Source organism: Platichthys flesus, chromosome 24 (assembly GCF_949316205.1).
Source record: "Platichthys flesus chromosome 24, fPlaFle2.1, whole genome shotgun sequence".
NCBI lineage: Eukaryota > Metazoa > Chordata > Actinopteri > Pleuronectiformes > Pleuronectidae > Platichthys > Platichthys flesus.
The window spans coordinates 8,510,991-8,534,414 of record NC_084968.1 but is presented as its reverse complement, the minus strand read 5'-3'; the positions used below and the strand labels follow the sequence as shown (position 1 = coordinate 8,534,414).

At 44.4% G+C, this 23,424-nt stretch overlaps 1 protein-coding gene across 10 annotated transcripts in view; it reads left to right on the top strand.

Moving 5' to 3' along the window:
* LOC133949997 (receptor-type tyrosine-protein phosphatase delta-like) overlaps nt 1–23,424 on the top strand; it is a 333,770-nt gene that overhangs the window by 273,373 nt on the left and 36,973 nt on the right. For 8 of the 10 annotated variants that reach the window (XM_062384134.1, XM_062384131.1, XM_062384136.1 and 5 more), the window contains 5 exons: nt 12,273–12,461; nt 16,397–16,507; nt 20,472–20,741; nt 21,890–22,471; nt 22,931–23,076. In XM_062384134.1, coding sequence (XP_062240118.1) covers nt 12,273–12,461; nt 16,397–16,507; nt 20,472–20,741; nt 21,890–22,471; nt 22,931–23,076 — 1,298 coding nt within the window. Of the gene's footprint in view, nt 1–12,272; nt 12,462–13,349; nt 14,390–16,396; nt 16,508–17,598; nt 17,714–20,471; nt 20,742–21,889; nt 22,472–22,930; nt 23,077–23,424 lie in introns of those variants that run through there. The other 2 variants (XM_062384137.1, XM_062384138.1) reach the window with 2 other exon arrangements.

Sequence of the window (23,424 nt, the reverse complement as noted above, 5' to 3'; positions counted from 1 at the left end):
TCTCCTCTTTATAATTTGATTAAATATTAACTGGAAATAAACTGCTGTCGAATATCTGAATTTGTGCGGAGTACATGTCACGCCACATAGCAGAGCATGACATCTTTTTTTTTTTTATGGGGGAATATTCCATTGGCTGAACTTGATGGGGCACAAGGTCGTTAAGCACGGAGCGGGTGCGAGTCCGAGCCAGGTAGTCGAGGGGTGCTAACGCCGGTAGCTTTGATCGTAGCTGCGCTCAGAAGTCATTTTCTACTAGATTAATTGGGTACTGCAGGGTCATCCTTAATGCATCTAATGATCTTGAGAAACTTTTATTCAAGCGGGAGAAGGCTGCCGGCTAATTACGGCCGACCAAACATCTCTGGAATTGAAAGGGGGGGGGGGGGGAGTGGCAAGAATTGATTTCCGGCCGTAATTAGTTGTCTATACATAAATACGTTGAGAAGACGAGTGCGGCGACTAATTATACGTTGTATTGCGGCGCACGGGGAAACGGCAGGGGGGGGGGGGGCAAAAAAATCTACATGTTCTCATCGCAGATTTCGTCAGTTTTAAACCCGGCTGTCACATCTCAAACCATGTGGTCCCAATATAGTAATCTCCATAATAAAATAATGCCACCCACTGCCTGCCGTGACACCCATCGTCTCCCACCGTCACTTCCAGGGAGAATGGCTGTCTGCTGAATTTGAGGAGCCTGACATAACCCCCGTTTTCCATTAGAGCTCTTTTAGAAGCATGAGGTCCTCTCTGCAGGATGTTAGCAAGCATGAATAATCTCCCGTACTCCCCTCTCCTGTAGCAGGCTTTTAGCAATATAAATTATTGCAATGGCTGGTGCTAGGCTTTTCCTTTTTCTCCGGGAGGAAGCCGAACTCGCATGAAGTCGGTTTCCTCCCGACATTCACACCGAGCGCCTCCTGCCCGAGTGCTCGTCTGAGTCGGATGATACCATGATCGGATGGAGGCGTCCCGAGCCGTGAACCGGAAAGACATCTGCCACTGTCATGACCAAGATGCTGAAAGTTCAGATGGATTCATGTGGGCATTCAGACAGCTGAGGGGCGGGGAGGGGGGGGCCACGTTCAACTTTTCTCGAAGTGTACGGATTCCGATAAAGACGCTGCTTTAATTTGTCACGTGACAATCCACACAAATTAGGTATCGTATGTAAAAGGCAGCCGAGAGGGAGGCTTACTTACCCACCGTCTGAGCTCCTGCTTCTGGCGTCGGGCCTTCATGATCTGCCCCTGCACGCACAAAAGCAAACGAGTCGACAGTTTAATTTCATTGAAAAGGAGAAAAGTCTGAAAGACAAGATAATGCATCGTTAAACACAGACGCATAGTTTATTAGACTAAACATCAAGCATCATATAGTCATCCCAAGTGGGCGGTAAGAGGCTAAATAGACAATGAATAAGCCTGCAACATAAAACCCGAACAGATGTCTGGCAGTGTGTGCTTCAAAGTGACAGGAGCGTCGGTGAGAATGGAGGCGTCTCCGAGGAGAAAGGCCGGGTTCTGTTGTTTTGTGTATTCCTCGCCACGTCCCCTTTATTTGGGGACGCTTAGTGCACTCGAGGGGGATCAAATGAGATTTGATGGACTGTTCAGGAAAAAGGAAATACAAAAAAATATATAGAATAAAAGAGTTTGCTGAGGTGCGTTTTGTGGAGTTAAGAGAGCTTCGTGTTTGGCAAATAGCTCAAACCATTGTCAAACAGTTTTCTCCCTCCTCCTTTGAATATTCTTAATAATAACTGAATAAAAAGGCTGATGGCAGATAAGGAGGCAAGAGCTGAAGTTTGTTTGTTGCATTTTCTTTATTTCTTTCTCCACCCCCCCCTCCAACTCTAAATAAATGGGCCGCTGTATTCGGAAGTAAATGGAATCATTGCTCAAGGTAACAGCCACCAAATGGAATATGCAAAGTGAAATCCTGACGAGGGAGGGTGAGGGACAGAAGGGGAAGACAGCGGGAGGCAGACAGAGACCGATCGAGGGAGAGTCCTCGACATCAAGCATCTTTTAAAGTCTCTGATGGGGGCTGCGGATGGAGCGAGGCGAGGGGGGGCGGGGGGGGGGAAGTCGGCGAGCGAGGCGATGGCGGTGCGGGGAGAAAGACACAATCGGAGGGAGAGAAGAGGTCTCGAAATTGGCCCCCTCTCCACGTTTTCCCGTAGGTGATCTTTACTCGGAACGCTACATCTGTCTGGGTTGACGTGTTGTCTGTACAGCCAGGAGGTGAGCGGGTGGGTTGGGGGGGTTGGGGGTGCATCTGAGCATAGACGCAGCTTTGTGCCTGGCTTTCCGCCCTGCCTTGCTGCCTGCCCAGTCAGGCCTGTAGAGAAAGGCCCACTCTCCGCCCTTCCTGCTTCATCTCTCCTTTTCATCTCCCCCTCTACCCATCCATTTTAGCACTGCCCCCGAGGGCCATCCGACACTAACACTCTCTCTCTGCTTTCACTCGCGTCCTCCCACTCCCTTCGCTTATGTTGTAAATGGAGGGATATCACGGCTAATCCGTCATGTTTATGAATGACATCGGGCCGAGGGAGAGTTGGGGGCGGGGGGGTGCCCTGCCAGACGTGGCGTGGCGTACGTCTATGTCGCATGCCCGCTGCTTGGCTGACCCAATCTACCCCCGGCAGCAACGTAAAAAAAAAAAAACAGTCTTTTGGGGGGGGGGGGACAGAGGGCGTAACTCCAGCCGTTTCTTACCGGGCTACGGTTTCCCAGACCCCCCCCCCCCCCCCGCCAAAGTCCAACCAGATGGAAACTCCCGGCAAGTTAGAGGCTTTTCTGATAGAGTCCGAAGGGGGAAGTATAGTGAACTCGCCCACATAATCAATCCCCAAAGCATCCGGAGGATATCAACAACATGGCCGCTCACTCTTTGGCAACGCAAGAGGACTGCGGGTGAGCGTCTCCGTCTGTCACGCTGAGACTTAAACAGTGAAAGCGATTTGAGAGAAAAGTAAAACAAAAACACATTTGATAAAATATGCGACCACTCCGCCAGGATGTGGACTTTTACAGCTGGTTCTACAGTATCGCTCAAAATGAGAAACGGCTCGGATTGTTCATCTGTGAAGGGTTTTCGGAGGGGAGGTGGTGGCGGGGGGGGGGAGCCGGTGATTAATAGATCGACTCTTCCAATGGCTCGCTCATAATCTCAGGCATTAGGTGAGGCTTTTTAATGACAAATAAGCAGCATTCAATTAATTACACCATCTCGTAGGGGGGGGATTTATGGAAGAAACAATCAGCGCGGGCCAAAGGGGGGAGAGGAGGCCATTATTCACCGAGACAGAGTGCCGTGAACCCCGGGTTAAGAGACTTTTCTGCACCTTCACCTCCCCTCCTCCCACGTCTCGTCCCCCCCCCCCCACGTTCATCATCGCGGAGAGAGCGACACAATGGATACTATTTCACAATCCGTTCTTGCTCCGCTCCCCCGGGGCGGCGAGGGCGAAATCAAATTCTTTAGTGCCTACTCGATGTACTCTCGTCGCCTGCCCTCAGGTTTTGAGCCGTTTTTCTCAAAGAGACTTATATTTGATCAGCGAATTACTGAACTACCTTTTAGAGGTATGAGGCGGGGGGGGGGGGACTTAATGCCACTTTGTGCCGAGTGTGTGCCTGCTCCTCTTAAAACTCCATTACAGTAAATTGGAATTAGCTGTTTGAGCCAACTGCAGTAATATTCATTAGCCAGCGGCAAACCTGTGGAATCGACTAATGAACTGGAGCATATTTTTTTGCCTCGGCCCAGCAAAGCTTTTACGCTTCGCTTTACCGGGGTAGGTTATTTTTCACTGCAATAGAGAGGAGGGGGGGGGGGGGTTATGTAAAAGTAAAAAGAGAAAGTGACTGATTTTGTATTTTTCTAATGTGGGTAAACCATGATGTAGTCATTTTAACAGCCGTGGCCATTTGTTTTCCCTGTTATTTGTCACCTAATATCCCAAATCTATGAGATGCTTTGTAAATGTTTGACTTTGCAAACATTGATGAAGGGGATTCGCCGAAAGACTCCTCTCTCTAACTTTCCCACTTCATTGATTTCACTATGAAGATTGAAACACGCATTCCTAAACCAGGTGGAGACAAATGGATCACGGGCCTTCCGTGGCCAATGTGACCTCCCCAGCACTCCGCTCGATACAACGGGATTCCTTCTGACCCGCACATCCTATACAGACCCGTTTGTAAACCTAAACTGGAAACCAGTCATGCCTTGCCACTTAACATTTTCTACAAATAGGTTGGTCTAAAGCTTGGGAACACAGAGAACCGCGGCCCCAGGCATTACAAACCCGGGATGCACTCCCACATTTCAGTCGTTTCCAACCAATCATAAAAAACCTGGCTCTCCGTCCTGATACGTGCCACGGGTTTGAAACCGTCGGCGGGGATGACTCAGAGTTCACCGGCCCGTGCACCCTTCAAACGCGTCTCAGGGAGGCGATATTCAGAATTGTCCCTCACCACGGGCTTTATTAAACGGAAGTGCTGAGCATTTTGTTTTCCATTATTGGATTACTTGAGCAATATCTACACTTGGCGGGTGCCAGGAGGCTTATTTGGGGAAATCTGGCTCAAACGAAGCTCCGGGGGGAAAACCTAATCTCATTTAGACTGGACAACACATGTGCCAGACAGCGGCGGGATGTATCAGTGAGATAAATACACGGTTTTGGATTCTCCGAGGGCATTAAAGGGAAAATGAATTCATCTCAATGTGTCGTTTCTCCTTCTTTCCGCTCGGCGATGATGCAACATGTGCTTTTTACAGTCTGCACGCTTGTCTCGCTTAATGGCTTCATCTGCCACTCATGAATGATGCTTTGCACGGTTAATGACGAGGGCTGTTACTTGGACTAGCGTCTTAACTATTTCAAGTATTCCACCTCAGGCAGTGCTGAGACATCTATATGCTGACAACGATGTCCAGGCATGTGTGGGGTGGAATTTATCCAGGGTATCTTAAGTTCGAGGAAAAAGTGAATGGAACACAGCATTTCTTCTCACATAAGTAGATTGGAAAGAAAGAACGCATGCTCAAACAAAATATTAAAATGTCCAGGTCCCGAGGGTCAAAAAGGAATGTTTGTGAAGTTTCACCTCTGCGACCCGTTATGGGCAGAATGATGGATGGTGCAATGTTGAGTAAATCAACCCTGTTCGAGTCCAAAGTTTTCAGATAGTTTAACCGAGCTGCAGGAAGCTGATAAAGCAAAAGGGTGGGGGGGGGGGGGGGCTCAGATGTAAAAAAAAAGTGCACCTCTTCACCGCAAATGCAAGAAAACTTAATAGACGAGGGAAAAGAAGAAGAAAAAAAAAATAGAACAGATGCCGTCATGGAATTGGCACAAACACGGAATAGCGGCTTGCCTTTGGTTAATCAAAAGCTTTTACATTTGCTTGAGTAATTTTGTTTGTGTGTAAACAAAAGCATAATTAACAGTTCCCTCTCCCTTGCCAAAGGGGAGGGGTGGGGGGAGGGGGGGGGACAAATACGTCAGTCGAGCAGGAGCCGAACGGAAAAAAAAATTCGAGGTCGTCTCTGAACCGATGTTATAACGACGCCTGCGACAACTTTCACAGAACTGTAAACAAATCTTAATGGACAGTGTTTCCGTGCTGATCAACACACTGGTTTTTGGAAAGAAAAACACATTTAATGCCGTCCTGGCAAATCCTGGTTTACTGTACAACCCCCCCCCTGTCCTTCAGGCCTTTCATCCTTCAGGTCAAATTAGGAGGGCCATGGACATATTTTCCTTTATCAACACCTCTCACTTCTTCATCAAACGCCAAGTCCTAATTCGGTCTAGGCCAGCGAATGCATTAGCAGGCCGTTAAACAAGTCGGTTCCAAATCACGTCCTTGTGAGCGGTGAGAGTGCTGTGTGATTAACGTGATTAGCACCCTAACCTTGCTACCATTCAGGGCCCGCCCCCCGTGTTTCTTCCTCACTCGAGTTGATGTTTTTTGAGTGAGGAAAGAGCTTTTAATCAGTGTCCCTCAACTTCAAAATCACACGCTATTGTGTAGGAGGGAAAAAAATGGCTGAGCACATGCTGTCGTGTAATGTTTTCTGTGCTTGGACGAGGGTTTTCTGAGGAGGATTAGAGCGAGAACCTGTTTGATTCATAAATTGGGTTCAAGTACCCCCCCCCCCCCCACACCATGTTCCCACACTTCCATAATCCAGCGTCTTTGGCTGAGTTGGGATTCCCAAACAACAGTACCTCTTGACACACACTTCCTCCCCCCCAGTAGGCCTCCACCAGCGGGTGACCCGTGACAGCCCCTCTGAACAGATTGTATCCACTCAAATACGTTCGACAAATATATCTTATTATGGCCTTCGGGGATTTTCCCCCCTCGAAGAATAACCTCGACCGCCGTGTTCCGCTTGGCAGGAAAAGGGTCAGACCAAATCCAATCCTTGTGAAGCAACTGCGGAATTTGAGCCGGAACGTGACCATGAAGGTTTATATTTTTTTGTTGCTTTACTCTTGAAGTATGTCGCAAGAGTTTTTTTTGTTTTTTCCCCCTCAACTTCTTTTGTATTTATTGAATAAAAACAGGAGGAAAATCTCATTGAGATAAAACAGCATCTGCACCTCACTCAATGAGGGATTCAATCACACTCTTAATGACCTGTTAGCTGCGTTCAGACATGCTCTTAACTCTAGAGAAGTTGTGTGTGTGTGTGTTGATGAAGTTATTAAAAACACCACAGACACCTCGCCGGAACACCCCGGAGATCTCTATGTCCTGCCGCATTGTGGGAAAGGTAAACTTCACACCCAATGCTGTGGACATCCTCCACCGGTCATGTCTGGAAACGTCCTTATGGTGCTTTTGTGTGTTTACTCCCTCATTAAGACTTTCAGTTTCTAGAACATTCCATAGGATTGTACATCTCCAGAGCCCACCTTGTGAATATCACTATATGTGACAAACACACTGTCAACCCCACTCTACTTTAAAGCCGTGAAGCCATTAGCCTAAGTACATACGGCGTTAGCAGAGCATCAGCCTCTGCCAACAACAACCCGCTGCAGAACGCTCTGCTGGAAACGGGCGCCTAACAAAAGAGAGAGAGTGGCGGCAGAGGCTGGCTCACGTCCCTGTCGACCCTGTGTAGGGGCACTGCAGGAGAAAACCAACGAGATGTTAATTAGGATGTCAGGAGCTCTAGTGTCACGTGTACGTTTTAAAAACACGTCTTAGTTTCACCGTCTGGTTTCACCGAATGAAATCCACTCTGTCGATGTAACTGCATTAGTCCTGTGTCGCCTCAGGATGCACATGCACTGCAGCAGTAGCCGAGCGGGGAAAAAAAAAAATGTACAGAGTGACCGGTGACAGCTGAACGGGGCATTTATCTGTCGAGACTCAATTAGGGCTCATTTAATTAAGAGGGCAAACGAGGAGAACATTACTTGAGCGCGTTGCTCGAAATCCTTACATCACAGCAGGTGACATGTTGGAACACAGGCCCCGAGTGTGTGTGTATGTGTGTGTGTATGTGTGTGTTTGTATGATGGCACTCCCCCTGCGGCGTGATGACAAATACTGCTGGGTTCATGCTGCGTCCGAGCGACATTTTAGAAACCGAAATGGCCGCTGGTGTCACATGCAGTAAAATGTGATCTCACTCCTCCTCGTATTTTTGTATGAATGATCAATAGATACAATCTACTAATGGTTCGGGTTTACGTCCAGTGGCCTTATGTCTACGGCGTAAAAAAAAAAAATCTGCTCACCGAGGTACTTTCGGAGCCAATGTCCTTTTTTTATGCTCGTCTCACACTTGGCACCACCCGCTCATACAGCCTGATGGCCTGGTACCGGCTAATGTGTGCAAATTGTCATTGGGAGCCTTTTATATCAAGCACCAGCGCTCAGCACTTCTCTAGGTGACTTCAGCATTTCTCTCCCTTCCATCTCATTTAGTGTGTAGATCCATTGTTGAATATACAATATGGGTCTGCAAAGCCGGGACCGCCCTTGTCTTAGCCCGTCCTTGAGACTGCGGGCCTTCGGCGAGGTGCGGGGGAGGGGGGCGGAGGGGGAATCTGGAAAATTCTTAGCTTAGACTTTAAAACATTTACAATGTTGCCTGGCACGCAGCACACGGCATATTAACCCTGATACACACATTTCAAAACAAACAAACCGCACCACAAACTTTTCCAATTTCCAATCCTATTAGTTTGCGGCTCAGGGTTCCTGAAGTCGTTATGAATTAGCCCGGTGCTGATAATTTATGGAACTGCAACACACGACTCGTGACTGTTTTGGGGAATTGGGAAACACTCGGAGAATTATTATTTCATTCTGGACGTTTTTTTCAATAATCCAGTTTCCACAAAAAACATATTCTGGCTCAAATTAAAGACTGCTTAATCTGATTTAACGTTAATCACTAGCACAAGCAACAGAATGTGTTCATCTCCCCTCCTAGGCCTATTATGGATGGACCGAGGGCTTCAAGAAGATTGAACACGTCAAAGCACTGTTTACTTTCAGTTTCTTGCATTTTAATCTCAAGTTCCACGCACGAGAAGTTTCGAGGTGCCTCACGCTTGATGGTCATTTCGGATGAGCACGAGTGGCTCATCTGTAAATAACCTTTCCTTAACTAAGCAAGAACCCATTGGAAAATGCCAGAAACCTTTGTAACAGATCATTAATTTTAAATGCGACGCCTGGAGTCCTATCAGTCGCCGGCACTGGAATCCTCATCATGTAACACACACGCGTTTTAAAAAGGAAGTGGAAGATTTGGTTTGGTTCCGGTATCGTATATTTTTGAAGTTTATTTAAATTATATATGTACGGTTTTAAGCCCGATCATTAGTTTCCTGATTTTGACAAACTCAACACACAATTTAAGATTTGAGAGAAACTAATAACCAGGAGCTTTTTATCGCGGCACGAGCACAATTCCCAACTTTTTGACTGACAGCTAAATTATGATGTCTTGCGCACTTTGTTTTTAGGAATTCATCGCAATTTCACAGGAGCTGCTTTTTCCCGCCACATCCAATTACTCCATTCCACGCACTTCCCTGCTCTCAGGGCTGGCTTCTGGCTATTGTGTCGGATCAGCCACACTTTTGACTCGGTGTACAATCGACTAATTGTCGCCCTCGACCTTGAGCGGACTGAGGGGAGCTCGGACGGGAGCTGCCTCGTACAAAACAAATCCTGTCCGTCCCCGTTTGAATGAGCACCTTTGAAAGTGAGGTTTCTCACATTAGACAGTGGATGGGTGTTAAATTGGTGCTTTTAGTGGAAATAAAAGCACCAATTTGCTTTTATCTTTTCTTTTTCTTTTGGTGCAATTCATAAAAAAAGTGATAAAGGGAATACACTGTATACAGAAACATCAGACCGCAGTTTCATCCATGTGTTAGTTCTGTCCTCCAGCTGAACTTCCCTCATGTAACTATGATGTTTGATGTTGACTGAGGTGATATGATGAGGTCGTTTTTTATCAACACCAATTAATTAAATTTGAAAAACACACTGCCAGGCTCCTCTAAAAACATGTTACGAGCTGATCAAACATAATATAGTGCACAGAATATCAAGGTCTCACTGGGATGAGCTACATGCAGATGCAGGGACCAAGAGCCTCTGTAATGACTATGCCCAGTGATGGAAGTTTGCATTAGAGAGCACTGGAATCCATTAAGGTAATTTGAGAATGTTTCTGTACGACTTGACAACGTTGCAAAAACAACACACCTCCATCACTGTCACAACACATCAGTTCAGGCAGGGACACGGAGTTGCGGCGGGGTGGGGGGGAAAGTTTTGCAGTTCAGGCTGAAGTCACTCATTTGTAAAAAAAACAGTTTATATTTCTGAGAAGATTTATCCATTGAGGTGGTTCCTCATGCCAGATACCCAAAAGCATTGTTGGACGGCGGCCATGATTGTCGTCTTGGCTGTGCGCGCGCTCATGGCATCTCAAAGCTGTTTCCAGACTGATGTCGCCTCATGAAAGTTTAATGAAGAGAGCGTTTCCAAAAAAAGGTGGCGTATGCGAGAGCGACGGAAGACTCTAATTAGCCATATCACAGCGGGGGAAGGGAAAACTTAAAAGGTGCACATGAACCTTGTTGGCATTCGGCATAAGCAGGGTCTTGTTTTCGGGAGATTACCGCACAGACATTTTTGCACGTGGGGATCCCGCGCCGGATGGAACACTCCACTCTGCACCTTCTCCGAGATCACGACTTAGTGCGAGCCAAAAATACTTCCTGTTCGGAGGAAGAGAGAGAGAGAGCTCCGGCACAAAGCTGCCCCTCGGCTTTGATGTTCTTTGTCATGCCGAGAGAACACGATTGGAGACATGGGTGCCTGGTTGTGTTTTTAAAGCGAACTTAAAAAGATACACATAACTGGTGGGGTGGGGGGGGGGGGGGGCACCTGCACTCTTGTAGATTAGTAACAATGGGGGTGTTAGTAAAACCAAGAATGAAGAAATGGGTGGAGCGGGACAGGAAAGGATTATCTGAAGAATGGCTTTTTTGTTTTATATAACAAAAGTATTTATGATAAACGTAAAGTATGATCAAGGTTAGACGAGGACAAACAATATATATAAATTAAATAGCCTTACAACATCATTAATTAAACATAAGCAGGAAACCGGAGGGTTGCTGTTCTCAGTCACCACTGATATTTGACAATGTAAAACAGATTGGTATAATAGATTCACATATGTACAGTTCCAGTGTCATTTTTAGATTTTATATACAGTTTATTGTTAGTATTCTCAAAGCTCCACCAGCTGATGTATTTATACAGGTAAAATAAATGTCAAAGATTATAATTTTATCGTATAATTATAACGGAAATTTGAATGCACAACTCCGAAGGTGACTTTTAGTCGAGATCTAGACACTCACGGCAAAAAAAAAAAAACACCCTTTCAAAACTTTTAAACTAACGCCCTCTCCGTTGATACCTTTCAGGAAAATGAGAGAATAATCGTGACAAGCAATTGAAAGCAGAGCAGCTGGATGAAAGGAGAGGTCACCACGCGGATTTGTCCTTGTGATTAAAATGAATTCCAAGCAAAGTCCAAGAGAAAGTGAAACTAATACAAAAGACACCTGTAGTTTTAAATAAGGCACTTTCCACCCGAGCGTGTTGGTGTTTAATTAATGTTACTGGTTACTCATTCAGATAATTCAAGTACTGATAACTGACTGTCAGTTGCAGGAAATAGTAAAATAATCATTGAAAAAAAGGTTGTTTAAATATCTTACCAGCTGATTGTTGGAGACTATTTGATAAAGCATTTTACAAGGGTATACAAAACCACAACTTTGCTCTGATACCATAACGGGGATACCATTGCTCCACTTGGTCCAGTGCTGGGCTATTTGGAGCAAAGAGCAACGTGAGTTATCTTCTTTCCCATCTGGAACGACAGCGAGATGAAGCCCGGCCTTGTTCGGTCGGAGAGTTAAGACACAGGCGGGGACACGACAGCTTAGACAAGACACCTGCTCTCCTCACGGCACATCAGAGCACCACCTCACCTGAATACACATGTAGGCTGTGAAGCCGCCAGTCCTTCCATTCTGTTATTAAAGTTAGAGTTTGACATTTGCGAGAATATATGCATTTGTCTACCAAGAATTGAATCCCAATACTTATCCAAGTATGGAGACTGTTAGAGTGGCAGAGCATAAAGACGTCAAACAGAGGGCTACAGCTATTAGCAGCAGCTCTTAAAGCCACTTGTGAGCCTCTTACATCTCGATTGTTTAAGCGAGCCGCTTCCCTGCTGTGTGGATATATTAAGAAAAAAAAAGAATATTACATTTTGGAAATGTCGTACAATACAGTTGCGTTGAAAGGTATTGCGTGATTATGTCTTTGCAATATGGAAAGTATGATGTATTGGATTATTTTATACTTAATGAAAGGAATTACAATACTTACAATTTATATTTGTTTTATTGTCAATTATTCCTAAAACTGTATTTTATAAATAACATTATGTGAATTAAAAACGTGAAGGGATCTTATTTCTCCCAGAAGCCACATTCAATTTGATGTCTATTTTTTTATTATATGCAAATAAGATGCAAATAATATGCAAATATGTCCGGTTTGCTTTAGCTTCCTCTCTCTTTTTTATTTTCTTGTCTTATGGTTATTGTGTCCAACACTTCCTCCCTCAGTCTTACCTCTGCTCCAACCTCTCTCATCCATTTCCAGAGGACCAGCTGCCCCCTGGGTTCCCCACCATAGACATGGGCCCCCAGTTGAAGGTGGTGGAGCGAACGCGCACCGCCACCATGCTCTGTGCCGCCAGCGGCAACCCCGACCCCGACATCTCCTGGTTCAAAGACTTCCTCCCCGTCAACACCACCAACAACAACGGCCGCATTAAACAGCTCAGATCAGGTAGGTTCTCTCGGCTGAAAGCGTGATTCCGAACAGAAAAGGGAGTCCCCTCTACCTGACCTGACCTGACCTGCCCCCCCCCGTCGTCCCCCCCCCCGTCGTCCCCTATGTTCTCTCACCCTCTTCTTCTTCCTCCCATGACTTAACTTCTCATTTGGCTTTGATTTTTTAGGTAATGGCCTTGTTTCTACTGTCCTCTTACTCGCTGTGCGCCCCAGTGTGTGTTGTCCGTACGCGTGTCTTCCCTTTGTCTTCCAGTGTTGTCATGGGCTGTTGGGACTATCCCTCCCCACCCCACCCCCCCTCCTCTGTGTTTGCTGGCTTCTGCCCTAACCTCTGCCCTCATTGCCCACTGCTGTGACTTTTTACAATGACTTCCTTTTGCCCTTTTTTTCTGTTGGTTTTTCTTGCCACTGCATTGGTGCAGCTATTTTGGATCCATTCTCTTCATTTCTTTATGCCTTTTTTTTTCTTTTCCTAACAATTAATACTCAACATTTGGCTTCATTCAGAAATCTGACAGGAGTGTGTACGTGTAAGTAGGAGACGTGCAGAAAAGTTACGGATCTTGTGGATTTGATAAAATTTCACTATTGAAATCCTTAAAACTCATTGAACTAATTTGCTTTATTTATTAATCTTTTATTTCTAATCAGCCACAGTAGTGCGTAAAACCTCATGAGGCTTTCCCCCCCCCCCCCCCCCGATTCTTAAAACTTACAGCCCCCCCGCTTTAATGTCTAAACGCCATCTTTGTGTTTATCTGCCTGTGACACACCTTAACACATTCACCTGAAAGTCTGATTTCGATATTTCAAAACACAGAGATTTCTCTATTTTTTACATTATATTTAAAAGAATCAATAACTAGCTTCCAGCTTTATGTGCCAGCTAACGCCAACGCATTAGCACGACTACTCTGTAAAAGGCTTGTATGTTGGACCACCTGTCATCGCAGATTTCACAGCTGTCCTCTGTTAAACCGTCTTGTTAACCTTCCTTCCCCCTTGCTGACTTGTTTTCAACAGAACTGTGTAGAACTAACCCGTATTTCTAATGTGCGATTCTCTGATTCGCGTAGAGCATTAACGACAAAGCCTTGTGAACTAAACGTACTCAAAAAGAGATATACTCATATTCTTATGCTGTCTTTCTTCTCTCTATATTTTTAAATCTACAGAATCCTTTGGTAAGTGCTTAGCTCTAAAGCACACATCACCCCCCACTAATTTTTTCCATGTTTCCAACAAATATTAAAATGCATGGCATGCATTTTACTAACAGATAGGTTAAGTGCAGGGCTACTTCTTTGAGGCACACACACTGTTCCCTCACCCCACGTTGTTTAAGTGTCCCACCACTGCCAGCTCCAGTCTCACCTTGAACCCAGGGATTACACAACATCAGCGTAGCACTGTCGTAGACTGACCGGGGTAATGACCTGTCCTCACATGTTTGTTGCTGACTCACTGACACCACCACTTACTCACTCACTTAATCTTCTTAATTACAAGTATTTTTGTAGGGAGGTGATCAGCTCAGGTCAAGCGAAGGGATGTCATATTTCTGCTTTCAAGCTCATACACCAAGTCCTCAAAAGTCTTTCCCTTCACTAGATGGTCCTCAGAAGCCACTGCCAAAAACAAATACAATGCCACCTCCCCCGTGGTACACCAATGTACAAGTTCTTCTCTCTGACCAATGACTTTTCTATGATGAATCCTGTCTTTCTTTGCCCAGTAGAGAAAAGTTCTTCTTCTCTCTCTGATTCTCTCCTCTCTCTCTCCTCTAGTACCTATATTTACTGTTAAATCTAATTTGATTCTTCTTCCAAAGCCCCCCCAGACTCTATCTACTCGTACTAATGCTTCTTCTTTCTAATCTTATTTGCATTCATATTATCCACCCAGGTGGTACACCAATAAGAGGTAAGAGTGCTGAACTGACGTTCACAGAATGAAAATAATACAAATTCATTCTTGCTGTCAACCCATTCATCTCCACTCGATATCACCCGTCATTTTTGTCCTGTTGACCGAGACCAAATCCCATTTCGTTCATACGGACCTTCCTCCTTATTTGTCCTGTTTTGTTGACAAAATTTGTCTTCCATCTTTTTTTTGTTGTCTATTCTTTATTTACTCCTTTGTATTCTGGTTTTTCAAGAGCCTGATTAGCTCAGTTGCGATATGCTTGCCCTGGCTCAAAAAAGCATATCCAATGACAATTATTTTTTTCCAAACTCTATTTTTTTTCCGTTCATTTTTTGTTTTCTTTTTGGCCATAGCGAACCATGTGTCCCTCTTTTTGTCCAACTAAAACAACCAAGCATTTTCCCCCCCCTTAGCTGTTCTTGTTCAGCACTAAAACACACACAGATGCTGTGGAGTCACGCAGGCATGCTGAAGACAACATTGCCTCTACTCTGCTTTTTTCTCCCAAAGAAATTCTTCCTATCTTTGCAAACTATTTTTTTCCCATTTCTTCTATTTGCTTTCCTCTCCTGTACCTCTACAAAAAAGCCCAAACAACCACTTTTTTGATAAAGTTTCTACGGTGCTTTTTTTCTCTTTCACCTATTTTTCTCACTTTTCTTGGGTTTGGAGAATATTTTACTTTTTGACTTTTTTTTCTTCAGGGTTTGGGAAAGGCAAACTGTAGAGTCCGGCGCGGACCTGATTGGCTCATTTTTGCCGTGTGACAGAGGAGTTGGAGAGTTGTTGATGCTTAAAGCCATTTTTCCCCTGGGTCATGTGACACCACACTGCTGATCCCATTGGTGGATTTTTATGGGTGTCTTTTGTAGCTGTCACAAGCTAAAGCAGTGGTTGGTTCATTTCTTGTCGGCTCAGGCCGATATTTTGAATTTTGTCTTCTAATACAACTGCATTTTATTTTTCAGCTAAGGGTTGTCAGAAGGTTGTAAGTTGTGCCGACATACATTTCTTGCCAAGATTTGCATGTCAAACTTTTGTTCCCGAGGGTTATATGTTGCTCTTTCCTTGCATAATACTTCAATTTAAATTTTTCCACGTATATGAGCAGCATTTTTTACATTTTTTGTATGAGCTGCAATTTTTTTTTTTTTAAGTAACTTCACTCGAATCCAAAATTATTCTCCTAGGTGAATTTCACACTTGATCTGTGATTGAATATGCTCAAATTCATACCTAAATTTCTTTCTCTCGATTGTCCTCCCTTGTTATGCTGCTTTCTTATACTGTAAACCTTTTTTTGTTTGATCCATGTTTCCCTGAAGCAGTTATCACTCATCCCCATATTGACCAGTCCAGTAATATGTTGTATATTGAAGGGCTTGCCCCTAATCCTCAAAAGTGGAATTATGGCTTTTTTTTGACATTGGCGGTAGGATGAGTGTCTTTTTAGACCCTGTCGTCTTAAATCTAATCAGCCTTTTTTACTTAAGACGCCATCAAAGTTATATATGCAGAATAGAGCAAATGAAACAGGCATTTTTGTCTTTTCCTTTCCTTTGGGTTTGGTTAACGTTTTATTTTCCATTCACTTGTTGTTACGTTAGGCCTGTTAAAAGGGAACAACATATGAATCGCAGGGTCTTGCATGATAAACCATTTGAAACTATCCCTCGTCTTTAATCGGATAACACAGCCTCCATTTTACCTCAGCCAATGGATCCGGCTTTTACAATGACGTGGGATAAACGTTAAAATACAGAGTTCATAGTAGCGGATACGTGTAGTATCTCATTTGATATTTTTTGAGTATGATTTCTCTGAAACGGAACGACTACTGAAGCTTTCAGGACAAAGCCAAACTAGAAATGAAGGTGGCTGATGTTGGCCTCCTTGAGGCCCAACGTGGTATTTTTTTATTTTTGCTTGTGAACTCGATACGAGCGACGCCATTTTTAACCAAACGCATTCCTGCTGCACCGTTTGCTATTCCCCAACCAGGAGCCCTCCAGATAGAGCAGAGCGAAGAGTCGGACCAGGGGAAGTATGAATGTGTGGCGACCAACAACGACGGAACCCGCTACTCTGCACCGGCGAATCTATACGTCAGAGGTAGGAAACGCGTGTTAACGACGCCTGCATGTCTCTGTAAATAATTTGATTAACCGTATCTCTAAAGTTTCTTGAGAAACCTTTAAATCAGCCGGTAAAGTCAGCAGGGGCCGTAGCCTGCGAGGTCATTGTAAGTAAGCTTTGTTTGTTTTTTTACTTTGCACTCGACTTACCTGCACTGATTTGAACCCACAGAATCTGCTCTGTTATGTGTCTCTGGTCCTTCCTGTTGATTACCCCGAGTCCAGCACCAATGACTAGACTTGCTTGCGCCTTGTTTATCTACTAATTGCCTCTCGAACCCGACTGTCGGAGTAACGTGTGGACAGGCCTCCTCCATCAGCCCCAGCTCTTCCCCTTGCACTGAACAGATCCTCTCTGGCCCCTTTTCTCCTCGCACATTGATCAACATCGGAAGGGCACAGTTAATCTCGCTACTTTTATTATTGACATTAAAAAAAAATGAATAAATCAAGAATTAAAACTCTTATAAATAAATTATATTCAATGATCCAACCCACAGTTGAATTTAGCTTGTAAGAATTGACAGTTTTTAATTCCTACGCTGTCGAAGCTGAATGTTTTTTAGTAAACTGAATACATTTCAGGCAGAAGCAGTAACTTTCCATTCTCTAATCTTTTTTCACAGGTCTTTTATTCTTTTAATGCAAAAATATCTGGTGCGTTGGTGCAACTGTTTTTTTTTATGCTCACTTTGACTCAAATACATCAATCCAGGCTTCTTTTTCTTTTTTTACTGTTCCGGTATTGTCTTAATTCTCTATAATTATAAACAGCATATAGACATTTGCTATATTGATTCTACTATAAATTTGACCATGCTTTTCAGTCCTGTGGTTAGTTTTTATAGTCATTAATTCCAATTCAGATCCCAAATAATATCATACATGATGTAACCAAGAGGTAAAAGGAAACAAAAAGAAGCTTTATTTTAATAATCACAATAAGCTAACCACACGGCTTGGGCAGAATATGTTTAAAGTAAATATAACTGCTTATTGGAAACGTGCCGTGGAAGCACACAGGGCACGCTAGGAGAAACAAGGTCCTTCCAATTGTTTACGTAGCATCTGAAGACCTGCAACATGGCCTTTTTACTCTCTGTGTTTCCCCTGTTTTTTCTCCTTCCCCTTATTTCATTTTGTTCTGCATCAATTTCCCTACGTCCCTCAGAGCTTCGAGAAGGTTGGTGTGTCTTTACTCTTTGAACACAACACACACAAAAAAAAACGAGTTCAATTGTCTTCCACACAAAACAAAAATGTCAAACTGCTGCAAACGTTCAAATTCAACCACCGATGCATCGCTGTGGCCTCCATGTATCTTTTCGCCCATGGTTGTCTCCACCGATTTAATTTTCTGTCACATCTGATGTACCGTACGCCCCTGGTCCATGTCCGAATGCTTCACTGTCCAACAGGTCGTGCATGTTTGCATCTATGGGGCGGGGGGGAGGAAGCTGGGACGATATTTGCATCTGTCTCAGAGTCTTATTTGCATGGTCACCTGTTAACGCTTGAGCCAGTTGCCCCCCCACACTCCCGCGAACCCTTTACCCTGTCAGTGTTCCTGCTTGTTTTCTCAAAGGATTTCTGACTAATGAAAACAGGTCATTTGGATAAAAATAACAAACATGATATAGGATTTAGAAGATATTTCCTTTTTCCATGAAATAAAATAAAAGTAACGTGGGACAAGACATCAGCCGGAACAATAAACTTGATTGTCTATCGGCTCCTGCGACTAATATCTGCATATTTTTTCTCCACGAAGCCATTTGAGGATTACGATACTTAAATTATATCTTTCTCTCTCAAGTGGAAGTTTCTCACAGATAAAGTATGTTCAAGCAAAATCCGTCCTTTGTTGTAATTGGCACTATAATCAAGCACCAAGCTGTAAAAAACAACCTTGCCCTCAGAGATTATACACCTCCTTTGACGGGGATCTTTCCGTGCAAAGGAAGTCATGAAAGAATTATGTATTTAGTGCGCTATCCACGCGACTTGACAAATGTAATGGTATTCAAATGAGCGGGATAATATTATGTCTGTGGGGAGCGCGCTCCAATTGGTTATTAATTAAATATTGAGTGAGAGAAACGTTGTATTTAATAATGCAAGCAGTTCCCCCAGATTCCCTCTCTGGAGAGCAGCAGTCCGCTCAACAGAATGGGCTTTGTGAGTTAGTGGTAGTCGAATACAGCAAATAACCGACTGGTGTAGAGTCACAGGGCCATTTACAAAGTAGGGACAATTATAGGGCTGTAAATACTAAGGACTCCGAATTTAAAAAGTTAGATGTTCCTCAATTGTCAATGAAAGAAATTCAACCCAAGTCAAAAGTAATCTACTTCAGAAAGCACGAGCAGTAACACCGACTTTAATTTCAATGTAAGTCCTTGTTTGTGTTCAACTATTCACATTGAAACAACCTGAGAAGAATTCATATTTTCACTTTGATATTTTTCCCTTTCAGTCTTTTACCCTCTGTTCACCTCGCCTTTAGCTCGTGCTTTGCCACATTCACAGCGCTGTAACATTCAGACTCCATTTACACTGTGCAGCACCACATCTTCCTTTTGACACTATTACTGTTTCTTTTGAACCCGCAGCCCCCCCCCCCCCCCCCCCCCGGCTCCCATACATATCTCACAAAGTCACATTCTGTTTCATGATGGACTGTTGCTCTCCTATTAAAGGTCATCCATGTGCATAATGGATATTTTACTTTTAAGTTAAACTTTTTGACTTTTACTCTTTGTTGTTGAGAACTTTTATTTTGAATGTGAAATCCACCAGAGCTGTCACGTGATAAGCATTTTGACTCCAGTGATAAAACACTTTTGAACACAAAACAAGTCATTTAGGAAAACACTTTGTTAAACTAAGACTTTTCTACACAGAACATATTTCTACAGCAATTGCTCCGGTAGCAGTTTTGAGTGCGGAAAAGTTTTTATCAGTTATTTTGGCTGCAGACGATCACAGTACCCTCTCTTATTTTGTAAAGGACACACGGTGTTCCCTGGAAATTCTCTGTAAACGTTAATTTCACAACTCTTACTTGAAAAGACCTCTCTCAGCACTTTATCTTGAACTGCACTCAAAATCATCCAGTCCTGTTGTAATAATAATCATTGGAATTCGCCACAGTCGATGCTCTGGATTTAGATTTATTCACAGGCATTGGATCGATTTGTACGATTCCCAAATGTGGCGTGGCACGTTAATGCTTCGAGAAGAATTGTTCCTCTTGAGATAAGCCAGAGACTTTCCATTCATAATTGAATTCACCAGCGTTAGTGGATAAAACTTAACTGTTGTCCTTTACATCACAAAGCAATGCAATGCACAGTTGTTATCTTGCATAAACGCAACTACAAGTAAATAAAAACAAATTATTGTCTTAAATGACTGTTATAAATCTAAATTTAAATGCATAAAAATTTGACAACCCTACTCTCTACTTTTCACTGAGTCTAACCATTTATTGCGTGTACGGCTTCTCAATATTGTCATCTGTGTCTGTGTGATGTGAGAATGTGACGCGGCACATTACTTCACATCGAGCTGGAAGTGCACAGCCTGAGAGTTGTGTCTCTGCACACACAACTATGGAAGTGCCGTCCGGCTCTCCAGCACTCCTGTGGAGTCCTGCACATCTGTACCGATGGTGACACAGTGTTTGGTGCATGGAGCTCGTGTTTACGTGATGATCCACTCGCCTTTGACATCTCCGAGTTTTGGATCAATTGTGTTAAATTGTGTTTTCTTCACCTTCATTAAACGATCGTATATCGTCTAGAAACACAAAATATCTACGCTTTACTTATTATAAATGTTAAATGACCAATGTTTTTCCTACATTTCTCTTTAAACAGATCTGCAGTCGTTCCACTTCCTGCTTGTCTCTCACACTGTGTCTGTATTTGTTTTTCCAGTGCGCCGGGTGCCGCCACGGTTCTCCATTCCGCCCACAGACAACGAGATCATGCCGGGCGGCAGCGTCAACATCACGTGCGTCGCAGTGGGCTCCCCCATGCCTTATGTGAAGTGGATGCTGGGCGCCGAGGACCTCACGCCCGAGGACGACATGCCGATCGGACGGAACGTCCTGGAGCTCACAGACGTGCGGCAGTCGGCCAACTACACGTGTGTGGCCATGTCGACCCTGGGGGTGATAGAGGCCGTGGCCCAGATAACAGTCAAGGGTAGGGCCGCTTCTCATTCTGCTCGTCTATAATTCAAACCTGACATCTCATGCTTATATAATATATAGGCGAGCCATGGGAAGGACTTTGCACTATGTAAATGTTGCATGTATTTAAATATATATACTTTGGTTTGCAGCTGGTATGCATCAGGGGTAAACTATCCAAGCAGGGACTACTGGCAGCCTTTAAAAGAAAGTTATTTACTTCTCACTGCCGCGATAAGTCATCGGCAGAGGATTCCTTGATGCCTCAGACAAGCCCCGGCACCAGCCTCAGTGCATTAGATGCCAGATTAAGGAATATAGTGAAGTGCTTATCGCACAGCTGGAAAGCTGCGGTGCCAGCAAGCGCCCGATTTCTGTTTCGCGGGAGATGGGGGAGAAGGGGGCATAACGGGGGGGGGGGGGGTGGTGGGGTGTGTGAAACATAGAGTATTGTCTTCTGTAGGCAGGCTGCTTATCGGAGTGTAATCATATCTACACTGCAGCATACCACAAAGATATCCCACACACTGCCGTCACTATGTTCGTGTGCACACACACACCCCCACCCCCACAGACACTCAGTTTTGTTTATCCGAGACATAACACCGAGATATTAGTCACAATATAACAGTCTGGCAGCAAGCTCCCCCAGAAGCCTACCTCAGACGGCATATAAAGACTATTTATTGCCCTGATATCTTTTGCCATGTGCCACGGCGCGGGGGATTAAAGCAATAAATTGACCCGTTAAATTATTAAAGTGATAAACACAGGGAAAATCTGAGATTAAAGACAACAGCATTACCAGCTGCTGAACATGGAGGGGGAGGGGGGTGCAAGTTTTTAATGTCACATAAGAATTTCCTTTTTGACTATTTTTCCCTTTTTTTTGGTTAAATGTATTGCTAAGAATACTATCCACCTAATACAACACACATAATATACGAGTCTCTTATGACTCCAGATATACGGTATATCATCAGGATCGAGTGCAGTGGGCTGGTAAATGAATGCAATCAATGTTATTCAACCATCAACAAATTAAAAGGAAAGGTCTCCGTGGACTGTGACATAAATTACTCTACAGAGGCAAAAACTTTCTAATGTTTGCAGGAATAATTTGCATTTTTATTAATATTTATGTAATAATTATCATCGCAGCGTTGCCCAAGGCTCCCGGCATCCCCGTGGTGACGGAGCGCACCGCCACCAGCATCACGCTGACTTGGGACTCCGGCAATCCGGAGCCGGTGTCCTACTACATCATCCAGCACAAGTCCAAGTACTCGGAGGACTCGTACAAGGAGATCGACGGCGTGGCCACCACCCGGTACAGCGTGGGGGGCCTCAGCCCGTACTCGGACTACGAGTTCCGCGTGGTGGGCGTGAACAACATTGGGCGGGGGCCGCCCAGCGAGAGCATCGAGGCCAAAACAGCTGAGCAGGCGCCCAGCACGGCGCCGCGGCAGGTCAGGGGCCACATGCTGAGCACCACCACAGCTGTCATTCACTGGGACGAGCCGGAGGAGGCCAACGGGCAGATCATGGGCTACAGAGTCTACTACACCATGGACCCCAGCCAGCATGTCAACCTCTGGGAGAAGCAGATTGTCCGGGGGTCTAACTTCGTCACCATCCAGGGCCTCATCCCCAACAAGACCTACAACATCAAGGTGCTGGCCTACACCTCAGTGGGCGATGGGCCCCTTTCTACAGACCTTCAAATCATCGCCAAGACAGGAGGTGAGTGTATTTGGTGGAATTGTAGAAGACAAGAACACAAAAAAAAAAAAAGTGAAGTAACTCAGTGTTTCATAAATGTTCTCAGCCCACAATCAAACTTGGAGTGTCAAAGAAATGTTTTACATCCTCATTAGTGGGTTACAACTGCTAACCAGAGCTGCCACACACAAACATCTTCCAGCTGTCGACAAACACTTCAACCGGCTTTCTCAAGAGGGAGAACTTTTTTTTTTTTTATGAGAATAGTTAACTGAGGAAGAGAGACTCAAAGGTCCTCTTGTTTACTACTTGTGAAAAAGACTGATATGGTTTTCAGCGTGAAGTAACTCTGTGCCGTGTGCCAGCGCGGCGCTAATGAGGCTGAACCGACTCCATCTTCTGAAATGAAAACCTGGCTCTCGTGGCGATAAACCCCAGCGCCACAAAGCGTGTGAATGTATCACTCCGCTCTTCTTCCAGTTCCCTCCCAACCGACCGACTTCAAGGGAGAAGCCAAGTCGGAGACGAGCATTCTGCTGTCGTGGGTCGCCCCGACACAGACCGGACAGGAAAACCAGATCACGGGATATGAACTCATGTACAGGAAGAGGGACGACAAGGAGGAGGTGAGTAATGTCCGAGTTTTACGCCCTTAACAACACGTTCGTCTTTTAAGAGTGTGAATGACACAGGATCGAGAATCATCTATTTCTTGTGCAATAAGTTGCTCTATGCTCAACAATTTCCGAATTTGTAATATGAGTAGTCTCATTTATTGGCAATAACATATGAGCAGTACAATGAATGTGTTTAGTTTTTAATTAAACCGAAAACAACATGTAAAATGAAAAGGGATTTGTGATATAGAGGGTTAAAAGTAACTGTTAAATGCATTTTAACATGTAACTTTTCAAAATAAAGCCCTCATAAGTATGTCGATGTGGATTTACATCTCATCTCAGACAAATTGAATA